Source organism: Mixophyes fleayi, chromosome 1 (assembly GCF_038048845.1).
Source record: "Mixophyes fleayi isolate aMixFle1 chromosome 1, aMixFle1.hap1, whole genome shotgun sequence".
Taxonomy (NCBI): Eukaryota; Metazoa; Chordata; class Amphibia; order Anura; family Limnodynastidae; genus Mixophyes; species Mixophyes fleayi.
The window spans coordinates 396,206,674-396,233,160 of record NC_134402.1 but is presented as its reverse complement, the minus strand read 5'-3'; the positions used below and the strand labels follow the sequence as shown (position 1 = coordinate 396,233,160).

The 26,487-nt window shown below is 38.9% G+C and overlaps 1 protein-coding gene across 2 annotated transcripts in view; it reads right to left on the bottom strand.

The window, feature by feature from the left end:
* Positions 1–21,150, bottom strand: part of FAM81B (family with sequence similarity 81 member B) — a 39,933-nt gene extending 18,783 nt beyond the window's left edge. The window contains exons 1-5 of one of the 2 annotated variants that reach the window (XM_075193282.1): positions 20,945–21,150; positions 18,656–18,722; positions 15,431–15,668; positions 14,403–14,521; positions 7,733–7,862 (exon numbers count right to left, since the gene is read on the bottom strand). In XM_075193282.1, the coding sequence (XP_075049383.1) occupies positions 7,733–7,862; positions 14,403–14,521; positions 15,431–15,668; positions 18,656–18,699 (531 nt within the window). In that variant the 5' untranslated portion in view covers positions 18,700–18,722; positions 20,945–21,150. The remainder of the gene's footprint in view (positions 1–7,732; positions 7,863–14,402; positions 14,522–15,430; positions 15,669–18,655; positions 18,723–20,944) is intronic. The other variant, XM_075193289.1, reaches the window with a different exon arrangement.
* Between the last annotated feature and the right edge of the window lie 5,337 nt (positions 21,151–26,487).

The following is a 26,487-nucleotide window of genomic DNA, read 5'->3' as shown; positions in this document are numbered from 1 at the left end:
GACACAAAGAGTCATTTATGGTAGCAACAAAATGTGGAGGCGCAGAGCGACAGACATTTTTTTCTTAGTTTTTATGTCATCAGTGCTGGCAATACCATTAGGCAAACCTAAGCTTTTGCCTAGGACACCAATGGTTAGGGAGAACCAAAAACATTAAATGAGTGACATAATGTCACTCATCCAGTGTTTTTAATGGCCCCACCTGGACCACCAGTCACTGGCATGGAGGAGAAGCAGTCAGCAGCTTCTTACAGGTGAAGCTGTCTGCTACTGATCCTCAGTGTCGGTGATTGGCTGGGAGAGTGGCACTGGGCTATGATGTCACTGTCTAGTTCCACACTCCCAGACTGAAGGGAGCAGGAGATGTTGCCACTGCCGGGGCGGCACCAGAGCTACTGTCAGCCCTGGATGTCATGTATCTTTACTTTGACAGGCATAGGTTGCCTAGTAGATATGGTGACTGCTAGGATGAAAGGACTGGATGTTCTCTGAACAAAGGAATAAATGGGCATTGCAAACTTTTTCATCCTTGCAAATGATCTTCTTTTGGCCTGTACATCCATGTGCTTTCCTGTAATACCAGGGTAGTCGTACTTAAGTAGGCAAGTGAAGTCACAAAAGTGTTTGCACATTGGTTTTACACTATATCAGGTTCATATTGTATGTAACCTATACAACCTTGTCATATGTTATTAGCACCTTTAATTTTTTGCCAGACACTCCTATTTTATGGTTTCTTAAATATTTGTTTAAATATGTATTTGTCAATAGAACTTAACTCATTTGTATAACTTAAGTCTGCCCCTTTTTATTTTGATCAGGCTGTGCAGAAAGTCAATCAAATCTGTCCGATGTATGGCTCCCCACATCTGCAGCATTAATAGTGATTTATGGTGTTTGTCAATATTATTTAAATCATTTCCACAGTTCGTTAAAAATAATACAAGATCATCGTCACCAATGTAGCTACATGATACAGGATCATCACTTCCAATGTAGCTTTATATCTAGTAAGAGAAGAAAATTAGATTATCCCCATCATGTAGGATTCTTGGCTTCTGCAGCCCACGAGCAGTTAGTATCCCCATTCAACCTACTCTAATCCACCACTGCTCCAGACACACAGTGTGTCTTGGTTCGCTGACATGTAGGATGCTGAGAATAGATCATTATCGGACTAGATGATTTTAATGTATTTTCTCTACTGTGTTGCCTTCCTGTCTAGTAAAGTCTTCATGTAACAGATCTAGTTGGTATGACATACTCTGGCTGACAGCTTGATGGGATTTTGACATACTTCCCTTCTGTTAGCTATTTAGCCTCGACAGCAATTATACATTTTAGGTGACTGAAATGGACAGATGCCCATCCCGGAGAATTTCTTTATTTTTAATCCGTACTGGCTGTGTAACATGTACAGCTTAACAGAACTAGCTAACTCTTCATTCCCAGAATTTTATATAATAGACAGATAAAATAATTATACAACACGTTTATTGAATATCTTTATCTGCTGTTCACCAAATTGTTAATTATTACTTATATATATATATATATATATATATATATATATATATATATATATATATATATATATATCTGGAATCATTTCATATTCATTTTTTTTTTTTATTAACCACCCCAGGCAATTATTTTACATTATAAATCAGTGTCAATTAAAGGAGGAGGAAAGTATCTTTCTCAAATCACCTGAAGCATTGTAAGAAAGGTGCCAGAAGTCTGTAAGGTGTATAATATAATCATTGTGTTGCCAGGAAACCTCTGTTGCTACTGGAGTGTCCTTAAACGAGGGTGATTTTCAGGGACAGTCCCGCAGCATATCTTATAACACCTGTTTATCAGGGGACAGGCCTAATTTTTATCAAACCAAAAGGGGTACAGACCTGTAAAGGGGTGTGTTGTCATCCAAAATGGACAAGGTCTAGGAAGATCTAGGGTAGGGTTTGGCAATGTTGGCAGGTATGATGCAAAGCTGACAACCTAACCCCAGTTTGCAAACCTGGGGGTATATTTACTAAACTGCGGGTTTGAAAAGATGGAGATGTTGCCTATAGCAACCAATCGGATTCTAGCTGTCATTTTGTAGAATGTACTAAATAAATGACAACTAGAATCTTATTGGTTGCTATAGGCAACATCTCCACTTTTTCAAACCTGCCGTTTAGTAAATCTAGCCCCGGTTCCATTTCAAATCAGAAATTCAGCCCAGGGACAATCCTACGGTAGACCTCTCTTGTTCAGAAACTGATTCAGAAAGAGAGGAGGACAGCACTGCAGAATGAACAACTTGTAGTTCAGACATTATGACTTATCTCAACCAACCACAGCTGATTTTGCCAATTTTACTCTCACTATCAAAACTTTGGTTAAAGCAAAGATTGCTGCTTTGAAACCTGACATGTCTGAACTGTTGGAATTTACTGGGGTTATGCTATTGAAGAAGAGGTTTCCTGTCAGATGGCACAGTGGGTGGCTTAATTAATGATATGTACATAGATTTTTTCAAACTTTAGTCTCCACTGGACAACATTCAGAAACAGGGAAGAGAAATAATTAGCGACCTAAAGGACTGCCTGCTTTATCACTAATATGTCACAAGAGTATGCAAAATTATATTTGGTCTTGTGCCAAATTCGAGCGCACGCAGCCATGATCTAATCAAGCTTTGGCGTCTCATAGTTACTTGTTTTTCTGAATTGCTTGCTCCAGCTACAGGGCTAGTCTAGTTCCTGATCAGTAGTAAAGACAGTCTTGTATGCATGCTATAACATATGCAGTCAGGAGCAATTGTGTATAACATAATAAAATGTATTTAAAATCATCCTAATGGATGGAGGGAAGAGGTAGCAACTACAGAGCAGTGAGCCTTACGTTAGTAGTAGGGAAATTGATGGAAACACTCTTGAAAGAAAGAGTTATAGAATATCTCAAATCCAGTAACTTACAGGATCCCAAACAGCATGGATTTACTGGGGGGGAGATCATGTCAAACAAATCTTATTGTCTTTTTTGATTGGGTGACTAAAGTAATAGATCAAGGGGGGCATAGATGTAGCTTATCTAGACTTTAGTAAGGCTTTTGTTTGATATTTTATAATGTAAATGGTTTAAATATCCCTGAGAATCGGGCTCAGGTATTCTTTATTCTGTGTAAAGAGAAGATTGGCGTGTATTCAGGTAACCCACGTTAAAGAAAACGAAACATCTTCTTTTAATTATCATTTTATATCAATTCTCATTATTCCACATTATTTCTTAGTAGTTACATATAATTAGCTAAAGAAATGTTATTTCTAAATATTTTCCATTTCAATTATTCCTATCAAAAAATGTCATTAAGGGCAGGCACCTATTTTTGAAAAGACTTAGGTGTATATCACTAAACTGCTGGTTTGAAGAAGTGGAGATGTTCTCTATAGCAACCAGTCAGAATCTAGCTGTCATTTTGTAGAATGAACTAAATAAATGACATCTAGAATCTGATCGGTTACTATAGGCAACATCTCCACTTTTTCAAACCCGCAGTTTAGTAAATCTAACCCTTAATGGCAAATTCAGTCTGCATGGTGGCTTTTATATCTTCACCAAACTGAGATCAACTTTATACATTTCAAAATGTTCTAAATAAGCTGGAGGAAGGCACACATGATTTCAAGGTGTAATGTCTTTGGAGGGAGATTGAAAATGAAAATATCCCGTATAACTTGTATCCCAAAAGACAGTAAAGACCCCTCGACTTACAATATTATTGTACTATTTCACTAATAAAGAATGATCTTAAGCTCTTAATGAAAAGTCTTCTAAATTGCCTATCCCATTGTCACAAGGTGTGTTATGTTTCTGAGAGACAGACTTCCAACAATCATCAGCAGCAGCTATTTATATAGCGCCACTAATTCTGCAGCGCTGTACAGAGAACTCACTCACATCAGTCCCTGCCCCATCGGGGCTTACAGTCTATATTCCCTAACACACACACACACACACACACACACACACACATAATGTTTTTTGAGTGTGGGAGGAAACCAGAGCACCCACGCAAACACAGGGAGAACATACAAACTCCACACAGATAAGGTCATGGTCGGGAATAAAACTCATGACCCCAGCGCTGTGAGGCAGAAGTGCTAACGACTTAGCCACCATGCTGCCCAATATTTGCAAACTTGAGTATAAATATTATATTAATAATTGCTTAGTCTTTAGCTCTTCTAAATAGCTGGCCATGCTATTAAGGCTGTACTCCAGAAGAAATTTGAGAGGTAAAATTGGTGAAATATGTTCCAGACTCTCTGGCTATCTAACCTCCTTTCTTTGCTGACCAGACTCGGCTTTACTATGATCCTTTTGCTCAAAACTCTCTCATTGGAGTCCAATCGGATGGATTTCCTATTTTAAGCAGAACAAGGCAGGGATGTCCATTATCCACCACCCATCCCCACCCCCATCACCCTGTCATTAGAACTGCTTTTATCTGTCGCCATACATATATTACAGGAGTGTTGGTAGGCTCGATACAGCACAAACTAGCACTGTGTGCAGATGACATAATCATTTTTGTGACTTCCCCCTAAATCTCTCTTCTGTGGAATGCCCTCACAGTCTTTCAAGAGATCTCCGGTAGAAAATCAAAACACAATTCAAATAAAATAAATCCCATTTTCCCATAGAGACGCCAGCAAAAGTGAGCGTTACTTTTTACCATATAAACTGTAAAAATATGCAGCCACGATGTTCCTCAGAACATCACAGCTAACTGAAACTGGCCCCCAAGGGTCTCGTACAACAAACTCCAAAATTCTGTACAGTCCACATAGAGATGAGCAAAACGGTGCTTAAGTCCACAAACAATTAGGAACAATCGGTGACTCACAGGCAAAGAAAAAAGTACGTTTGTACTTGTCCCCAGTGTAAAACTATGTATATTAACTTCTCCCCAGTTTCCTTTAATGTATGCTCAAAAAAGAATAAAAACTATGTAATATTGTCAGGACAGAAACTCAACGATGAATTGCCAAATTACCACTCACAAGAGAGCCTACGTTATGTGTATATATTCTTTGAAGCAATCTTCCTTACACATTGACAAAATTATGCACTTGTTATATATGCTCGAAGGAGTGAAGAAGCCAACATAGTGTGATATTATATTAGGGAATTTAGACTGTAAGCTCCAATGGGGCAGGGACTGATGTGAATGAGTTCTCTGTACAGCGCTGCGGAATTAGTGGCGCTATATAAATAAATGATGATGATGATGATGATGATATTGTAACAAATAAAGAACTTGGCATATATATGGCTAAATATGCACTCACATGAACTTATCATCCACTTGCATATCTTTATAAAGATGCACCAGTCTCCTGTTTTACCATTTTCTAACTCATAAATAAAGGAGACCTCTTGTTAGATTAATGTCCAAGAGAAAACGAAAAGGAAAAACTCTTTCTGTGCATAATATTTTAAAATACAAGTGGTGCGTTAATCATATAAAATACCTCTTAATAAAACAAAAGCTCATAAAAATAAATCATCTTGTTTGGTATCTTGGGATTCCTACCAGATTTCAGATGTTAAACAGCATGACTCCTTCCGTCAGCTGCTCATAGCACAGTTCCTGGTTATTCCCAGCAGCATATAAAATGATCTTTGTTTGGAAGGGATACAGCATGTAGGAGATAAACCCAATTCCCCAACTACCACAACGCGTTTCAATACAGAAAGTATCTTTTTCAAGGTATTAATTAACTGTTGCACTTAGAAATCAATTTCCACCAATAGTTACAAAAAATAATGTAACTTTCCTAATTTAAAACAAAGTTAATGCCAATACAAATAAAACAAATTGAACATAAAATTAACATAATGACATTTTATATACCGATAACAAGTCACATGATGCATCTTAATACATAACTCAAATTATCATTCATAAACGGCATGTTTAGTACGTAAATCAAAATTATCACATAAAAAGCTTATCCTTAATAAAAGTAAAACTTTAACCAATACTGAGTTCAATATGAACAATGCATTATATTAAATCAAAAGTTTAGTTTAAAAGACCTCAATGTGCAACTCTTTCCAGAGATAAATTTTAGTTTATGAGGCTGAAGCCATTGCATATTGGGGCGTCCAGATTACATCTGACTACAGCACTCTATATAACAAAAATTATGTTTCACTGTTTTCCAAGGTCAGAGCTGTCATGATGTCCAAATGACACTGTTACCAAGAGTCTCTGTGTCCTATGTATTTTTCTCACACGTCCAATATACTTCGCCGTAGGAGAGACAAAGGACTTTTAGACCGATCTTATGTCGTATATTGAATTCAAAGAGCCCCATGACACAGCAAGAAATTATAACTAGGCCTTAAGATTAGGGAGGTTTAGGTGCCCCCTAGATATCTACAGATATTATATGGTCAGTCAGATACCTTCAGTGGTCCCAGGGTCTAAATGACCGCTTTCCTCTATACCCCTTCAGGCATCAATCCAGCTGTTATCCTTCTAGTGGTCCAGCCTACTCATATCTGGGATTTGATCATGGACAATGGTGGTGGAAGTTCTAATGTTAGAGTAACAATTGTGCAGATTCTTGACTCATTTATTCAAGGTATAAAGGTTCACTCCTTGCCCCAACCCTCCTCCCCATCACATTGTCGCACATACTGACTGCTGCCAGAAGAATGCCTACACAATATGACTTACCTCAGGAGCAATGTCAAATGGATTAAATCCATAGAGAGTATTAGGCTTGAACAGATGAGCAAAAATTACTATGTTAGTTTGGAATGGTTTCTTGGAACGTGATTCATGGCTTTGGGCCAGTGAGGTGGGCTTGTCTTACTGACCCACCTGAAGTCCCTCTGCATTCTTTGTTCAGCTTACTATCCGCCCTTCCTTTCCCATTCCCTCCCTTAGTGTTGTCCATTGTCTACCCCTGCTCGTTGCCCAGTTGGTTTAGTGTTATAAGCTTGAAATTATACAGCTATGTAATATGTTTTGTTATATAAAACCCAATAAAAGTAAAAGAAATAATAAAAGCCAGTGCTTAGCGTAAAGGAAATATAATTAAGCACATAAGTGGTATTCTATGCTTTCTCTTGTATATGGTTGACTGGGCTAAAGTGCTGATTAAAAATATAATTCCACCTAATAACGATGGTGTTTATTAACGAAGCTCTCCAAACTGCTGAAAAACAGCTGTGCCCACATTTGTTATTACTTTATCTGTTTACTAAGCACAATGGAGAGGACATGTGGTCATAAAGTGTGTTAATGTGGTTTTCAGGCTTCTGACAATATTGCCAAATTCATCAACAAACAATACTACGCTATCATTTAATAAATGTGTTTCATTACTTAAAGTAGAACAGAAAATGACAATGCCCCCTTTTCAAAGTAGCTTCAGACTCTGAGGTTTAGGAATGTCAGGGAACTGACAAGTCATTTGTTTTGTCCTAAATTATTTGAGCAAAAACTGGTCTCTTTCGATGTTAGGTAAATAGGGGAAGATGGCAAATCAGCCTCTCTTTGGGTAAAAGTCGTGCCTGACCGATTAAGATTATTAGATGTGAAAACACAATATATTGACACGGTAACACCCGATCTGTTCAGCCCAAGCCTCTGGTAATATGTATCTATATTGGAATCATCTGTCACTATAAGACCTCTGATACACAATGCAGATGACGCTCTTACCTTAAAGTCTAATTGTTTCACACGTGCTTCCAGCGCTGCACTGACACTGTGAATCTCCTTCTCTTGTGTGTGCAACTCCTGTTTAGTCGTCATTAAATCGCCTGATAATTTTGCTATGCTGGCATCACACCTGAAAGTAAAACAGATAAATTACATTATTATTATTATTGTTGTTATTATTATTATTATTATTATTATTATTATTATTATTATTATTATGTTCAGAACAACAAAGGAATCTGTTCTATCTACCAAGTTTCAGTGGCTGTGTAACCTAATATTGCCCAAATTTGCCCAGGTGAAATGTAAGCATGTCCACAAATCCTGGTAATCTTACCTCTGGTTAGTCAATTTACAGCCTAGTAGCTCTACCTGAGATCATTGCAGGCCCCCAGCACACAGATTACACTGGAGATTGTCACGTGTCGGACCCTCCCGCTGACTTACCAGGATACGGAGCGCAGACTGGGCCTCCTCTGTCTTTTATAGTTTTCCCTGTTCAGCGATTGGCTGATTACCTTTCACTCCCCTCATCCTCCAGACCATTCTAGGCACCTGTTCTGGCAATATGGTACCAGATCTTCATGTCCAGTTAGACTGTTAGCTGCTAGATTGTTGTTGTTCCTAATCAGCAGATTTTTGTATCCAGCACTAGTATCCAGCACCATATGCTTCTCAGCTAATCCTGGTATCTTGTATCCGTTCCTATTCATCAGATCCTGGTATCCAGCACTATATGCTTCTCAGCTAATCCTGTAATCCTGGTATCCTATACCCGGTAACCTTCAAATTATCCTTGCATTCTGGCTTTTCTATACTGGGTTCCCTATTGTTGCTTAACATCTTATTCTCATGTCAATTTCACCTACTACCCATCTGGACAACCGCAACCTGAGTGGTGAAGCAGCCAAGACCAAACTGCTTAGCGAGGGTCACTGTTGAAAATCTTCGCCGCATCTTCATGGTGGGTGGAGCTAAACCAGGTTGATGGAAAATAATCCCACCATTCTTGTGTGTTCCGTGATAGATTTTCTGCCTGTTTTGGATGAGAAGCAACCCCGAGAAGTGTAGTAAAACGAAGAATAAGCTTCCTTTGCTGTGATTGGCTCTGATGTTTGCAAATCATATTTCATTATTTCTATTTTCCCTTTATTAGTTATTTGAACACTCATTGCGGGCTCCCTGGCACAAACACTGTACATAGCTCTGTACCTGTACTGCAGCTCAGATGAACACAGACACTGCCGTTGTAGTAAGGCTCAGTGTGTCAGGTCACAGCGCAGTGTGTCAGGTCACAATGTTGTGCTGCTGAAACTCTGCCACCCCCCCCCCCCCACCCTGATGAATACCTCAATTCTGCCCCCTCATGGAGATGGTGGGCACTCTGCCCATATTATATGAAGTTGTGGCGGTCTATTTGCATTACTTATTTGACATTTCCACTACAACTACAGCAGGAAAGAAGAGTCACATTTATTTTTTAAACACATGTTTATTTTTAATTTATTTTGTAGTTTGTACTTCTGATTGTATGTAATTACATTTTATGAGGAACATGTGACTTTCCCATTTATTAATAACTGTCAAGACAATATTCTCTCTTATTTGTATAACACATTATTATATTGTGCACAAATAGGGAACCGCAATTTATGCATTTACTACTATCACTGTCATGCCATATCTCTATGCTGTAACGAGGTGTAACTATGATAAACGCCTGGAGGTAAGTTATATCGCCCGCTTGGAGGATCTATAAGATTAGATAATTCTTATCTTGGGAAGAGAGGGGGAAGGGGGCTCACCTGGCGGCCCCACCTTGTGCACTTTACTGTGTTTAAATTGATGTGATGTAATGATCTGTTATTCTCTTGACTCTAAGGGCCTGAGTCATTAAGGACAGCAAGGCAAAAAAAAAGGAGTAAATTTGATCCTGGACAAACCATGTTATAATGCAAAGGGTGCAAATTAGTTTATTATTTTGCATGTAAGGAAATTACTGGCTGCTTTTTCGTGTACTTGATATCTTTGCTTTTACACTGAAATTTAAAGTTGATCTAGGACTTTGCCTACCCTAACTATAAATCTGTCCCCACATTTTAAATTTACTTTCCCCTCCAATGCAACATGGTTTTGCCCAGGTGCAAAGTTACTCTTTTTGTTTTTGCTTTGCTCTCCTTAATGACTCAAGCCCCAAATGTGGTGACCTGATCCATGTCTCCTGATGCCAGTTCATGACCCACACAGAGTGCGACCCGCTTGGAACTGGTTATATTCGCTTTTGCTGTGATGCCGTATATCCCCCTGGTTGTGGGCGAGGGAAGGCCAGTGTGGTTCTTGTGCTACCCTTATACTTTGTTGTGTTGTTTGTTTCCTTGTTTTGTATGTCTGCAAAAATCAAATGAAAAATGTATCTGGTTTTAAAAAAAAAAAAGGCCGGCACATCTGATAGAAAAATGAAAATGAAAGTCGTTTTTTTTTTTTTTTTTCCTTTTTTTTTTCTTCAATGTATGCTCTGAGTGCATTTGTTTCCATATCTAAAAAAACATACAAATCATATTGCAAATAGTATCAATGCTAGTGCAAAAAACTGTTTTAATTTTAAGGTATAACAGCACTCTTATATGCAACCCCAGATCAATAGAATGCAGCATTTTGAGCCAATAGTTTTGCATCTTAAACCTGCAAGATGATTTTACTCTGGAATAATTTCAACAAGCATTTCTTCCAGTACTGGCAGCACTAATGACAGTTAGCTTATTTATTCGATTCCCTTTTTATCAAATTAGGACAATTCTGTGTGTCAGCAGTTTCTTTCCCTGATCCAACATTCCATTAAATAGAAAAATCAGCATTTTGCTTCTCCTTAATGTTTCAACCTCCTGTCAAAATATGTCCAAATTTTCTATTCAATTTACATTCATATATGCATTGGCTTCAGTTCAGTTCAGTGGTTAAATGTAGTAACAAAATAACAACACTGGGTCTCATATAGAGTTGAGCGCAATTTGCTGCCCCAATGTACATATAATTGCATGCAGTACAAATTGCGTTCTTAAGATACGTGCAAATGATCACAGTGTATTAGAATACAGCCATAACAAGATACACTTAAAGTGAATCATGATACACATTATACACCAAAACTACCTCCCAACCCCACCCAAAAGTATCAGCGCTCATAGCCTTTGCTGCTTAACACAGCGCGACAAACTGTGGGATCCCTTTGCAAAAGCCACAACTAAACCCTGGCTGTGGCAGGCTGGACTGGTCACACTATAAAGGGAATCCTGCAGAGTGGTTACCCCTTGCCATAGTGGGACAAAGCCCCAGCGTGTTCTCAGTGGAGCTGAATTCCTTAGGGGAATTGGGCCTACGAAAAAATATGCCCTGCAACAGGAAAAACCCCTTGGTGGTGGGTGTTTGAAATGTCCAAAAATAGTATTTTAATATGACACACGGTGGATAAGTGGCTAGCACTTCTGCCTCACAGCACTGGGGTTATGAGTTCAATTCCAGACCATGGCCTTATCTGTGTGGAGTTTGTATGTTCTCCCTGTGTTTGCGTGGGTTTCCTCCGAGTGCTCCGGTTTCCTCCCACACTCCAAAAACATACTGGTCGGTTAACTGGCTGCTCTCAAAATTGACCCTAGTCTCTCTCTATCTGTGTGTGTGTGTATATGTATGTTAGGGAATTTAGACTGTAAGCTCCAATAAGGCAGGGACTGATGTGAGTGAGTTCTCTGTACAGCGCTGCGGAATCAGTGGCACTATATAAATAAATGGTGATGATGATGATGATGACACACTACTGGTCCCAGAAAGCCATGGCAACTATAAACTTCTTGGGTAGGCTTGCGCTTGTAGTATTACTAGTGCTGGCAAAGCATTGGCTGGGAGCCTGTCATCAAGTAACCAATTAGGAAAGGTTTGACTCTGATTTGTTAGAGCGTGAGAAAGGCGCTCTGATTGGCTATTTGTGTATAGACCCCACTATATAGAGTATTAATGGACGTAATTGTATGAATGAGGTTCATTGATACATTATATGGATTAACTCCAATAACAATCATAATTAACACACATCACCAATGAGGGATGTTGAGTTGAGCTCCAATGCTATCAGCATGGGGCTGCTTTCTCCTAGGAGTAAATGTGCGCATTTGTTTGTCTCCCTCACTGGCATTTATGAGAATATGACATTTTACTCGACTTGGCCTATGCTTGTCCACCGCTTCATTCCCTTCTCTCACCAGTGCACCCCCTCTAAGTTTAAGGAGTACTAAGTGTAGGCTGTAAGTGCAATCGCATCTGCATAAGAACATATGTGTATATACGTGGTGTATATGCACATTTTACACACATAAAAACAGATGGATGTCAAACTCTACGTATTGCGGCAATAAAACATTATTTATTTTTTTACTGTGATAGCGATAATGATGATAAACAGATGCATGTATCTCAAAAGTACAGTGTATCAAGTTTCTTCAGGAGATCAGTAAAAAGAGAATACAACAAAATGTTGATTTACATTCCCACTGGTGCAGATTCTGCTGTTTAAGGGTTAGGTACTTTTTTTAAAAAAATTTGGGGAACACGACCTAGGTTAAGCTAGGTTTACAGTTAAGATGAACTTACATTAGGGGGGTTTACTGGCATTCTAAAATAGGATTTTAATTGTTATACACAAGTAAAAAAGACATAAATCACAATGTGTCTATGTACACCTTTTATATGCATTTTATGTGTGTTTAATATGCATTTAAAAAGGTGGCAAAAAAGAAAGTCAACATGTAGAAAAGCATAAGTAAATGCTTCTTAAACGCATCTAATTGCATTTACAATGTTCTCCCATTGAGAAGAGTATACATTTTCACCTGTGTTTATGTGCATCATGGAGATGTAACAAGAAATGGTCAAAATAAAAATGCAAGTTAACTACAAGTTAAATGCACATAAAATGCAAATATGCACTGTCTCATATGGTACAATGATTTTCACATCCATTTATGCACTTAGCTTGTGTTAGAAACACATTTAAAACCCAGTATGTATGTAGCCTTAAGGCTGGGATTAAGATTATACATGTGTTAGCAGTTCAGTAGTACTCCCCTATCCTAGTAGCCCAGGACCCATGCCCATTTTCATCCAGGGCCTGATTAAATGTTCATGCTGCCATAGGCTAATATGCTCAAAGTGCCCCCTCGCTGTCCATGCCAGGCTAATATGCAGTAGGTCAAATCAAACTCATTCTTAGTTTAAAATCCATGTTCCTTCACCCCCTAACCACCGATGTTTATATTTACATGTTATCGAAACTCAGCTCCACTAAAAGTCATTTTTGTCAATCATTTCATTTTCATGAAACTCAGAACTGAGTCATGAACGAGCGCTACTGAGGGTGAAGGTGGAGGGGCTGACACGTCTGTTCCTGTCACCATCCTTGTCTTTCCTATACGCTTATGTTCAAGCACCCACCCGAGGTTAAGGTTGGGTACACACTACATGGTTTTCAGCCAATCACATGATAAATGACCATTCAGGCCGATATTACATTAATGATGCAATGATGAACGATCGTTCCAAAACACATTATATCGTTTCATTTGATTCTTTAACTGAACTAACATCTCGTACAACGATGGAACAATGTGATTCCATATCTGCAGTGTCCATAGATCTCTATGGAGTGTGCAGAGTCTGGATCTTTTCAGCTGATGGTTATGACAGATGAAGAGCACAGATCTGAAGGTAAATCGTGTAACATGTGTATAGAGTGTACACATGAATCAGCATGCTGGTTGGGACTTTTTTTTCCTTGTCATTGGTAGAATTGTTAAAGATGTCACATCGGGAGCCTAACTGATTGGTCACTGACTCATAGGCTGAATTCTTCTGAATATTAATCAGACCATAAAATGGCTGCCTCCAGTGTGTATAGGTGATGGGTACCCTTTAAGATGTATTGTTTTATTCTTTTAACAACATGATTAATATCAAACTCTAAAGGAATGTAGACCATTTCTGATCACTGTCAGAGAGGCCTATGTCGGCCTTGTGAACATGGGTGTTCCTATATATAATGTTTCCTAACACGCCATGTAAGATGGAGTTATTCTCATACCTCACGCAATCTACCACACACATGTAGCATAGTGTACTCTATAGCAGTAGGAAAATTAGCAATGCCTCATTGTTAGGTCAACCGTGACCTTTACCTTTCACCAAAAGTCTAACTTTCCATCTTACTGTAAACAAACATTCAGTATTTCTGCTCTAGAAAGGGGTTCAGGCACCCCCTAATATTACCAGTATTTCTGCTCTAGAAAGGGGTTCAGGCACCCCCTAATCTTACCAGTATTTCTGCTCTAGAAAGGGGTTCAGGCACCCCCTAATCTTACCAGTATTTCTGCTCTAGAAAGGGGTTCAGGCACCCCCTAATCTTACCAGTATTTCTGCTCTAGAAAGGGGTTCAGGCACCCCCTAATCTTACCAGTATTTCTGCTCTAGAAAGGGGTTCAGGCACCCCCTAATCTTACCAGTATTTCTGCTCTAGAAAGGGGTTCAGGCACCACCTAATCTTACCAGTATTTCTGCTCTAGAAAGGGGTTCAGGCACCCCCTATCTTACCTATGCAGTCACGTAAAGCACAACCACAGACACTGACCTGGCCACACGACCACGCAGATCACCAATTCCAGAAAGATGTTTCCTGTCCAGGCTTTGTACAGCAAAACTTGTTCCCGTGCTCACTGTATCTCTGGTTCGGATCTCATTTTCCAAAACCTACAACAGTTCAAAGAAAATCGTATATCACTATACTAAGAATGACAAATGATCACCCGCTGTTAGTCATATCATTATTACATTGTGTAAGAATGTGCCTTTCTCAAAAGATAAGAAATGAAACCACAGGATTTACTGCCTAATGTCCATTATTTTTTGCTTATACCTATGACCCATTTAAAGGCGATTGTAATACACTGAATATCTTCTTTGTAATGTACTCTTTTCTATATAGCCATAACCATAATATATATTAAAGTTGTGACATTAATTTGGAGTCATTACAAATTGCTGGGCCAAAATATGTAAGAAAGACTATTGAGTTAAGACAGTGCATTATCATTAGCCAAAGATGCTTAATATATCACCAGCTATATCTGTAAAAGTCATTTTAGCAAAAAGTAACAGAGTAATATGTCAGCAGAATTTATTTCTAATTTAGTGAAATACTTTAACTCATACATGGGATTACATTTAAAGCTATTGGTCTTGCAGTCATAGAGCACACCTAGTTAGAACAGCTAGCTAGCCTATTACAACCATGTTTTGTGCCGTTTGAGAATTAGAAAAGGCCATGTAAGAATGCAGAAACACAACTAAATGCTTCATGTTGTTAATGTCATGGACCCTTGGCACATCTTATATGTGTGATAGTACATCAAGATGTGTGTGACTGTAAGGTCTCAGACCGCTGCAGACTAATGCGTTCTCTGTTGACTGTGAGTATATCAGTACATCTGATTCTGCTCCCAAGTGATAGGTAGGAGGTCGGACATTGAGGGAGGCATGCCCAGTTTAGCAGGTGCCTGCGGAGCATTTGCCCATGATAACAATCCGGTGATGGGGCAGCAACCAATACTGAACTATTCATATTTTACCACAGTTTAAGGCAGAGCTGCAATAATATACCTCAATATCTTTGCTGAGTTGCTTCACTATTTGTGTGATTGTCTGCATGTGATTTTCAAGCAACCGTTGAGCCATCACATCCCACTGATTGCCGCGGTTCCCTCGCAGCATGGACACATCCTCTTTTATCTTGAAGGCCTGGTCTAGGAGTATCGTAGTGGTCTTTTCCTGGTTAAATACCCTGTCTTCTAGGACCTCCACTCGACCTGCTGGGATCGCTGGCAGGAAAGATTGTCCCCTGAAATCAAAAATAATAATATTAATAATTAACACACACAATTCAGCACAGATATATCTAATACAACTGAAACTTTAATCAAACTTCAGCATTAGGCGCTCTTAAAAACACAAGTCAGTCCTAAACGGTAAAACACTTTAAACCAATATGCCTTCTTTCAAACAAACTGGTTCTTTCCCCAAAACTCTCTTCCTACATGACACAACTGGAATAGGAACTAGGTGATATATTAGTTTGAATCAATTGTAAAAAAACAAGACAAAAAAAACGTTTTGTTTATTTTGTAAGCGCTCTGTTAATATCAAGACCCAACAATCTAAATATAAATTACTGTTCCGTTAGTAATAAACTCCTTCTGTCTTGAAAGCCATCATCTTCTCTGGACAGTTAAGCCTTTTACTGCTCTAATCCATAGGAAGGGCTATAATGCTCCTCATATGTTGGTGGTACCTAAATAACAAGTCCTGCTAGATTACAATCCTAAGAAAAGTTACTGACGTTAAGGACATCACTTGCCTAATAAACTTAGCTTTTTTCTTTTCACTTACATTCTAGCTTTCTGTGATTCTCCCACCCACTGAGACTGGGTGCACTGCAGAGTTCAACACTGAAAGAAATTTTCTTATCAAGCGTATCTACCTACTATCATATCTAAACTTAAACCGATTTATCTGGTTTAAGTTTATAAAATCAGATGATTACGATTCTTGAACTAATAGGTTCTTTGGCATTGGTAACCCTCTTAGGGACTTTGTAACCCCTAAATAGAAGTTTCATCACCCTGTTTAGGATGTAGGTAATTAGCCAAGTCAATAATTCTGTAGTTCCTAAAGTACTTAAGGTCTTTCTGTAGGTTAAATATCTAAGCACTATAATATCCATTGCTTCTTCCCCCACCTCCCAGTTGTCTTGTTCCTCCCTATTTATCTATTTCTTCTATTCTTGTGTAATACTGTTTCCATGCTCTATAACATATTGTTTGGACAGATGACCTTTTCCTACCCCTCACTGTTTAACTTATGGCTCCATTCTTCTATTTATGGATGTTGAAAGACCGTGTACACAAGGAAAAGGCAGTGTGTGGAATTTATACAACAGAGAAGTCATACTAGGCATAAACATTGTCTATCAATGTAGGACACATACAGGTTCCACATGGTGTTCCACTCTATTATGTCATTTCACAGTAGGTTGTTTCATACCAAATAAATTCTAACTTATGAATGATGACACCGGAGTCCAGGAGATGTTTTTTGTTTCAATGTACCAGAGATGATGGATCATGCAGCAGTCAGCAAGGATATCTTTGGTTGGGCATCCACTGAGCTAATATAGCATAAACGGATATATAAGAAAGTGGAAGGGATTGAAATCCTGGGGTAGAACCTCAGATTTATCTTCCATTATTTTATATCCTGGGAGATTCTCAAATGTATCAAGTTCTCTATGGAATTTCAGTGTTATGCTGATTGGGTCTCTCAGAGATTTATTCGGCCTTAACCTAATTACCGGCATTTACCACTGTCCCCAAAGCTTCACACATCAGAGTAATGCCATCTCAGGATGGTGTTACCTGACTGTTATAATGGGATCATCTGAAGCCTTTCTGCTTCCCAGGATCCATCACAGGTAAAGCACAATGCACATGCTCTGCCTTTAGCTGCACAATGGCAGAGCACCTCTTCCCTAACACTGCTGCCAAAGAGCAAGAATGCTTCAATGAGGAGGGGATCTCCATCGGGGCACCTAGAGCAACCTCCACAAGGTAAATTGCAGTGTTATTTCGTTATGTATTAGTTACTACTCTGGGTCATAAATAGACCCATTAGCATTACAGAAATAGTTTTATAAGCTTGCAAAATGGAGCTATTGGATTATTATCCTGTCTATTTTTGATTCCTTCAATGCTATATTACTTTTCCTAACAAAGCTCAGTCCTTTCAAGTTTTTCCAATAGTGACAACAATTGAAATCAAAATACCAGAAAAGAGTCACAATAACACTATTATTATTACTGTCATGAAATAATTAATTCTGATGGGAAAAAGGGTATAAAAGAAAAGGACACTGAAACTAATATTAACAGTCAATTAAAGTGTATAAGAGTGTGGCCCAATTCATATTGTATAGGGTTGATGTAGGAGCAGCCTAAGGGGTACATTTACTAAACTGCGGATTTGAAAAAGTAGAGATGTTGCCTATAGCAACCAATCAGATTCTAGTTATTTATTTAGTACATTCTGCAAAATGACAGCTAGAATCTGATTGGTTGCTATAGGCAGTTTAGTAAATATACCCCTAAGCGTTACTGCACAGTCGCATAGGGTTCTCCGAGGAGGGAATCTCCTGGACATCTGAGCGCTATCAGTTGTACTCCAGGGTGGAGTTTAGGTGAGGACATGTAGTAGGTGGCAGCAGCTGCTCTTTGTGTCTGGGATGCCATCTTGGATTGTGCATTTACCTCAGATCTTTTTCTCTAATGATAATTGCACTTTTCTTTATCACCATCTTCAGCTCAGAGAGTCTCAAGCCTCAGCAGCGACAGAAAACCATACAGTTAATTTAGATTCTCATTAAGCCACACAGTCACAGCAATAATCAACCGATTAATACAGGTTAAACGTGATGTACTAGTTTTGTTGTTTCAGCAGCATAGCAGCGAAATAAAAATAATCCTCACTGCTCTGAATGCTGGATGAAGACAAGGAATTGGGAGTTTACGTCACTCCAGCTGCTGCTGAACTACATCTATTATCATTCTCAGCCAGGAATATCAGAGCACTGAAGTTTACCTATTCTTATACTATAAATGTATGTTAAATATATAGTGCACCAATGCAAACAATGGCCCTGATTTATAGTGGAGTATAAAAACAGCACATCTGTGTATGAGCAGAGTGCATCTGCACATCTGCGCTTCTACGTCTGTACTTTAAGATGCAAATTGTGTGCATGTGGCAGATCTATACATCCAGAAACACTCTCACCTGTCCTGGTAGGGAATGAGCTGTACAGAGTTTTCTCTTGCCATTTCTCTTTTCTATTTCCTTCTACCTGAAGAGTAGAATATATAAATTATGATTCATCCTTATCCGCAGTAGCTTCAATGTTTAAGAAACAACAAAAAGAGTTTTCTGAGAATCATAATATCCAGAGAGTTTAATAACACATGATAAATCTGTACTCCAAACAGAATGGTACATTTGTTATTATCTAACAGGTTGTATAAGGAGTTATTTATTTATAAAGCCTTGAAAAAGTACTAAGCCCCAAACAGATTTTTCACATTTTCAGATTTTATATCTGAAAAAGACTGAAGTAGGATTTTTTGGTACTCACCTACAAAGTATTGAGTACTACATCAAATGAATAGAAATATTGCAAAACTGTTCCTCAAATTATTATAAATACATTGATTAAAAATTCACACATATTGGCACCACCTATACAAGAGAGATACCAATCTGGGACAGGGTGGAAGGAACTGAGCACAAGGGCTTTAGACTTTTTTATAGGGAGGGAGAGGGGGGCGGTTTAGCAGAGCCCTAACTAATTCTTCTCTGATTGGTGGATAGTCTGCATTTGACTACTGGTAATCAGGTGCAGGATGCTGCCTGGCCACTCTGATTGTATTTAAAACATGATCTGAGTCTCTGCCTGCCTCTCAGCCATTGGGCACATACTCTGTACAAGCTTGAACAATGGTAGTTTGGACATGGTTCGTGTATTTATTTAACCAACTGAGATCCCACTATACAGTGGACACAGCAATTTGTAAGACGCTCAGAACTATAAGTAAATTGAACATAATGGGACCCATACGAACAATTTGCCGTATTTATTGTGGCATTGCCTTCTAGTTACAAACTAGCAAGAGAATGTTTTGGTCCCTTATAAGCTAGAAACAATTTTGTGAGGCTGCAAAGCAAATGTGGATGTACAGTGTATAACACTAACCTTAGTATTGAATATATATTTGATTTTACACTAATATGACCTATTTGTCCAGGAGTAACTATATTTTCATTCACGCTGGTGTGATCCCCATATGACTCTATAGGGAGCACCTGGGTGTTGTCTCTACTTCCAGACCAACACTTGCACTTACCAATGCCATAACCCAGGCATATGCATGTTCCCTGCTAGGTAGGGGGCGATCGCCCTGATCGTTCCCCTCTGGATCCATTACTGATGGAGCATATCTTGGAACGCAGTGCAGTCTATTATACTGAAGAGGAAGATGTATGTACCTGAAGTCAGTCTGCATAGATCAGGCTGCTCCCTGGGCCGGTGTTGTCATTAGGCAAACCTAGAATCATCATCACCATTTATTTATATAGCGCCACTGATTCCACAGCGCTGTACAGAGAACTCACTCACATCAGTCCCTGCCCCATTGGAGCTTAAAGTCTATATTCCCTAACATACACACACACACACACATACACACAGACAGAGAAACTAGGGTCAATTTTTGATGACAGCCAATCAACCTAGTAGTATGTTTTTGGAGTGTGGGAGGAAACCCACGCAAACACAGGGAGAACATACAAACTCCACACAGATAAGGCCATGGTCGGGAATTGAACTCATGACCCCAGCGCTGTGAGGCAGAAGTGCTAACCACTGCGCCACCGTGCTGCCACGCTGTCTCTTATCAGAGAAGCTACTGTGTGGCCGATTGAGAGCTAAGAAGTCAGCGGTTGCGATGGATGACAATGTACATGAAGCAACAATATCCAAAACATTCCGCTAAATGGACTTTGAGGGCTACAAGAAAGAAACATTTTATACATTTGTGCAAATAAATAGTCTGTGAGTGCACATTGTTTCCTGTTCATAAATGACCCCTACAGTCTGGATGACAAACATCATCGAAGTACAAAGTACTACTAAAGACGTGTATGACTTAATTGAAAGAAACCAGTGGTTACTTGTAGGTGCGACACATGTCAGTGTACAAAAATGCTCACAATATTATTGAAATTCATATTTAATATCATTAATTATGAAGTGACCCAGTAACCTCCATATCAGAAATTCACTATTGGATGAAACCTTCAGTTATAACATGCTATCGCTCTCTCATAATAAACAAAAGCTGCCATGACAGCCAGTTCTTCCTGAAACTGGGAAGATTTCCATTGCAAAGTAGAAGAAAATCTCTTATATAAGTTTGAGAAATAATCTTTGCTCAGTAGCAGGTTGTGTTTATCGTCTAGTTAAAGAACAACTAAATGATTTACAGTTATTAGGAAACATACTAATTGTCTTACCTTACCGTAGGTCTTGTCGGCAGTTCACTGTGCTGTACCTGTACACTTTACAGTGTGATATCCTAGAGACCACAGAGCAGACAAACATGTTCCCTGTGTGTTGTAACTTTGTTTAATCTCTTTCCCTACTAACCAGTTTTCAGGAATGTTATCTAGAGATCACACAAGAGATATGAAGGTTCTAGTGCAGTCTAAATTCTGCCAACCTTTCCTGCTACACGTTAGAGTCCTGAAATCCTAATTGAGGTAACAGTACAAAAATACATTTCCCCTTACTTGTGCTCAGGTGACAGACTCTGCATACCTAATCATGTCATTCACTGACTCGCCTCCTGCTGACCTGGCCTCAGTTTTCACACCCCTTTCTCAGTAGTACACTGCTGTGTTTACAGCAGTTACTAGGCTACAGGAATGCTAAACTTATTTAGATGCCTATACAACAGCAGTCTATTCTAGTTAATAGCATGTGTTCATTTGTTTGCGTACATTGATATGTATATTTGTGAATGGCTGTCGTGTTTTATTTTGTATTTGTACCTAGTTTATTACTTTTTTTTATTTTATAAACATTAACTATAAGAGATATTGAAAAGTGTGTTTGTATACTCTGCATATTTGTATACGCTTGCAGGAAATATGAGATCTATTCATTCACAGAACTGGCTTCTTTTCCATGAACTTCTGTGGGGTTTTTGGGAGAAAATGTGGTCAATTTTTCATGTGTTGAAAAATGTATATTCCAATATAGCAATCAGAAATAATTAGTATTAAGGCTGTTATTAGTATTATTAGTAAGTATTCAGACACCACAAACCGTAAATAAAGTGAATTCATGGAATAATGCAAAACAAATAACATTTATTTCCAATACAGAATTTTTGGAAAACTAAAATAAAGTCTGATCTGTGCACTGATCTAGAAACTGATGAAAAGAACCAATCTAAATTAATATTTTTAAAATAAGTTATAATCATAAAATTTAAATTTGAATGTATTTTTTCTGTATATCATATCCTCACAAAGAATTATATTTGATGATACATAATTATAGTTGTTGTGTTAATATATCCAGTTACTATTCCAGTAAAGTCTGATAGTCTCTTATATATTGTTTATGTTTATGATTATAACGGATTTTTAAAATATTAATTGATACGTTCGTATCATATGACATAAAGATTGTCTGATCCGATCACTGTGGTTCAAAAGCACAAGAGTTGTATTTGTAAAATAGATAACAAGGCAAAGTATCGCATGTATTCGCCGGCTCGGTTGGCACCAACAACAAGCTTCTATCAGAATGATCTGGTTTCCAAAGCCAGAGATGAACATTTTATACACTGTACAGTCATAAAAATCAGTGACATCACACAGATACACAGTTACAGTATTAAGGTCCACATTCATAGGTCGATGGGTCATGACTTCCTGAGAAATCGCCACCCCATTGGTTGATTCCTCTGACCATTGTTCTTTGAGGTGGGGGTCATCTTTCCATGTGTGGCCGGGTGTTCGTCCTCAGGCTCCCGCCTCTAGACCTGTATAAACTGATTCTTTTATGACATCTCTGGAGTTGCTAGTTGTTGTATGAAAAGTAATTTTATTTATAACTAGCGTTTGCAATGTGCGAACGCTTCATAAATACTACTAGAAATGTACTCATGCGATTGCGAACAGAATGAGATGTAATTAATTGGAAACATTAGCTAGCTTCTTCACCACATTATAATTTATATTAACTGAAATAAATAGATTAAACTTATTTGCATGTTGTTATTTTCTAAGATTATTGTTCGATTGCGTACTAATCGCATTGCAACCGATATTAGTGTACAGAAATTATTGATTGCCATTTTCATCCAATTATTAATCTTCAACATCATTTAGATTTATTATTTGTTTTAAATATTTCCACAAATTCACTTTATTTATGGTTTCTGGTGTCTCAGTATCCAGCGCTGTTTTCTTTGTGATTGTTTTGTTGAACTAAATAAGATCACACAGGGAGTATATTTACTAAACTACGGGTTTGAAAAAGTGGAGATGTTGTCTACAGCCCACCTCCCTATACGTCTATAGGGAGGTGGGCGCGACGAATCACATCAATTTGGACCCGCCCCCTAAACGATTGTCGCAATTTTGGCCAATTACAGCAGGGGTCGGGGCTAAGATAAGGCAATATTTGTGTCATTAAGCCCTGCCACTTATCTATTGCAGGGGTGAAAACCCGGGAGGTTGCCCTGCTCTCCCGGGAACCCGGGAGGTCTCCCAGAAATGTGGGAGTCTCCCGGACATTCTTCATTTCTGTCTCCATTACTAAAGTCATGTTTTCTTACCTGTCAGTCTTTGATTAAATCTTGGTCTCCATGAAAATGGCCACCTCCATAGGCATCAATACATGGACCCTGTTTTGATGTTGAAAGATTAGAATAATCGGAGATGAGTGTGGTGATTATGTTGGTGGCAGTAACCTGTTCATTCATATGATATGTTAGTGACATAGGGCTACATGGGGCAGTGTAATCATGTGAAGAGGGAAAGAAATTCAACATCATAAAATAGCAATGTAAGGCCCCAGAAAACTGATTTAAGATTTGGATCTCAAATGCTGTCAAACACACCTTTATATTAAACAAGGTTCATCATCATCATTTATTTATATAGCGCCAACATATTCCGTAGCGCTTTACAATTGGGGACAAACATAATAAACTAATAAACAAACTGGGTAAAACAGACAAAGAGGTGATAAGGCCCTGCTCGCAAGCTTACAATCTATGGGACAATGGGAGTTTGACACATGAGGCTAAGTCTACATTTTGCATTTCGGCCCAGCCAGACTGCAAAGGTAAAAGTTCATGCCTTCAACTTAGTTTTTTTTCTTTTTGAATGTAACCACTAAACAATCATCCATAGCATGTAATTGTCCTGTTGCACTGGCAATAGGACATAGATCCATTTTTTCATACACTCAAAGGGAAAGATGCTTTTCTCCTCCACTGCCAGACTAAAACTGGACCATCGGCGAGATGACAGCTAAAATTTAAAGCGGCGCTGCCTTGTAAAGGCAAGTTTCCCTTTACAAGGCAGCGCCGCTTTAAATTTTAACTGTCATCTCGCCGTACTCCCGCCAGTTGAAAAAACCGGAGTATGATACATTTACCCCCTGGTGTCTTTAGTTGCTGCTTGTTTGGATCCTGAATGCTGGATTCCCTATTTGGCAAAAAAAATGGGTACATGTAATTTAGAAACCTCCAACCAGCCCTGGTGTTTAATCAATGCAACCCATGTTTTATAATTAGGCCTCCCTCCAGCCTAAACATTAAAATACTAGTATTCACGTTTAATAAATAAACCTATATACCTCCCTCCAAACAACCCCAGCAATAAATTAAATCGCATTTACGTTTAAGAAATATACCTATTTCCCGCAACCATCACTGCCATTAAATAATTCCTATTCACATTTAATAAATAGACGTTATTTTTTCCCCAAACAGCCCCACTTTCAATTAATAGCCCCCAAATCATATTATGCCACAATATTGCCCCAGTTCATACAATAGTGCCCCCAAATGATATTCTACCACAATAATGCCCCCAGTTAATATTATGCCACAATAGTGCCCCCAAATCATATCATGACATACAGTAGTGCCCCAAATCATATTATGCCACAGAGTAAACATATTAACAACACTAAATTATATTTGCATAAACTGAGTTTACATAAATATCCAGTAGGAATATACAGCACCCCACTTCCCCCCTCGTGTGGCATCCTTTCCCACCATTTCACCTTTTTCTGTGTGCCATTCTTTACCCCCCTTTCCCTTTTTCTGTGTGCCATTCTTTCCCTCCTTTTCCTGTTTTCTGTGTGGCATCCTTCACCCTTTATCCCCCCGTTTTACTGTACTTAACTTTTTAATCTTCTTTTCTCTTCTTGTTTCTGTCTTCTTTCTTCTTCTGTTCTCCGCTCCTCTGACCCAGCCGACCTGACAGTGCAGCGCTGATCTGGTGGCTGGTTCCTCGGGAGGAGCCAGCCACCAGGAAGCCTGTGACAGGCTGTCGGTGCACGCTGTGTCAGTGCACGGTGTACGCTGTCAGTACACCGTTCACTGACTGCCCGGGACCGGCCCATCGGCCCTTCTGGCATTTGCCAGAAGTGCCAGATGGCCAGTCCGGCCCTGCTCCCAACTGTCCTTGCAATCAGACCTACTCTCTCCTACCTGTCTTGGTCACTTTCACCAATTGTAGCAGTTGGTTTATTTACCTCAGTTCATTCTTGTCTTGATCCTGGAATATTGGATGGCCTATTTTGAAAAACAAATTGGTATATGAGATTTAGAAAACTCCAACCAGCCCCGATGTTACAACAATAGCACTCACGTTTTATAATTAGGCCTCCCTCCAGTCCCCACAATAATAATATTCACATTTAATAAGTAGACCTATTTCCCTGCAACCAGCCCCAACATTAAATTAACATATACTCATTTGCTCAAAACATATTTCCCTCCCTCCAAACAGTCTCAGCAATAAATTAAATAGCATTAAAGGATAATAAATATAGCCATTTTCCAAAACCATCACCAGCAATAAATAATTCATATTCACATTTAATAAATAGCCCTCCTCCCCAAAATCAGCCCCATATTCAATTAATAGCCCTAAACCACCCCAGCATTAAATTAAAGGTTCCTTCACCTCAACTTACATAATTAGCCCACAATTACTCCACCATTAAATAGTCTACCTCCCACACTATATTAAGATCTTCCCTTCCCTCACATATTATATTAAAATACTGCGCACACGTCATCGATAGTGGTTTTCTTCAGAAGCAATTTATTATGTTCCTTCTTTTCTATCTGTATGCAATGTTATGTTATTGCATATGATGCATTTCCATACTTACTTTATCTGACAGTGTTGTCTATAAAAAAGAAAAATATAATGTCACCAGGGCTGAATTAAGGGAATGGAGGCCCCTGGGCTAAGGGGGCCTCCATTTCCCTGTGAGGCCTCCACCCCGTGATCCAACCAACCCACCGCCCCCCAAAAATATACAATTTGAACACCCTCATATTGTTTTTTTTAAAATAAAAATAAGAACTCTTACCTCCTCCTGATTGGCAGTAAAGGCTGCAGTCCTGATGCACTGATGTCTGATGAAGAATGCTGTCCCAGGGGCAAACACAGGATTTCTAGAAAGGGGGTTTCCAAATGTTAAATGAAAAAAAAATTGTGACAATAAGCAAGCAACAGCCCTATCCCTCTCCCCATACATTAAACCAATACCACCCCCAACCCTCTCCCCACGCATTACACCAATACCACCCCCAACCCTCTCCCCACGCATTACACCAATACCACCCTCACCCCTCTCCCCTTGCATTATACAATACCACCCTTCTCCCATTACAGCAATACTACCCCCACCACTATCCCCGCACATTACAGCAATACCACCCCCACCACTCTCCCCACACATTACACCAATACCACTACCAGAAGCACAGATGAAGAGACAGAGGGAAAGA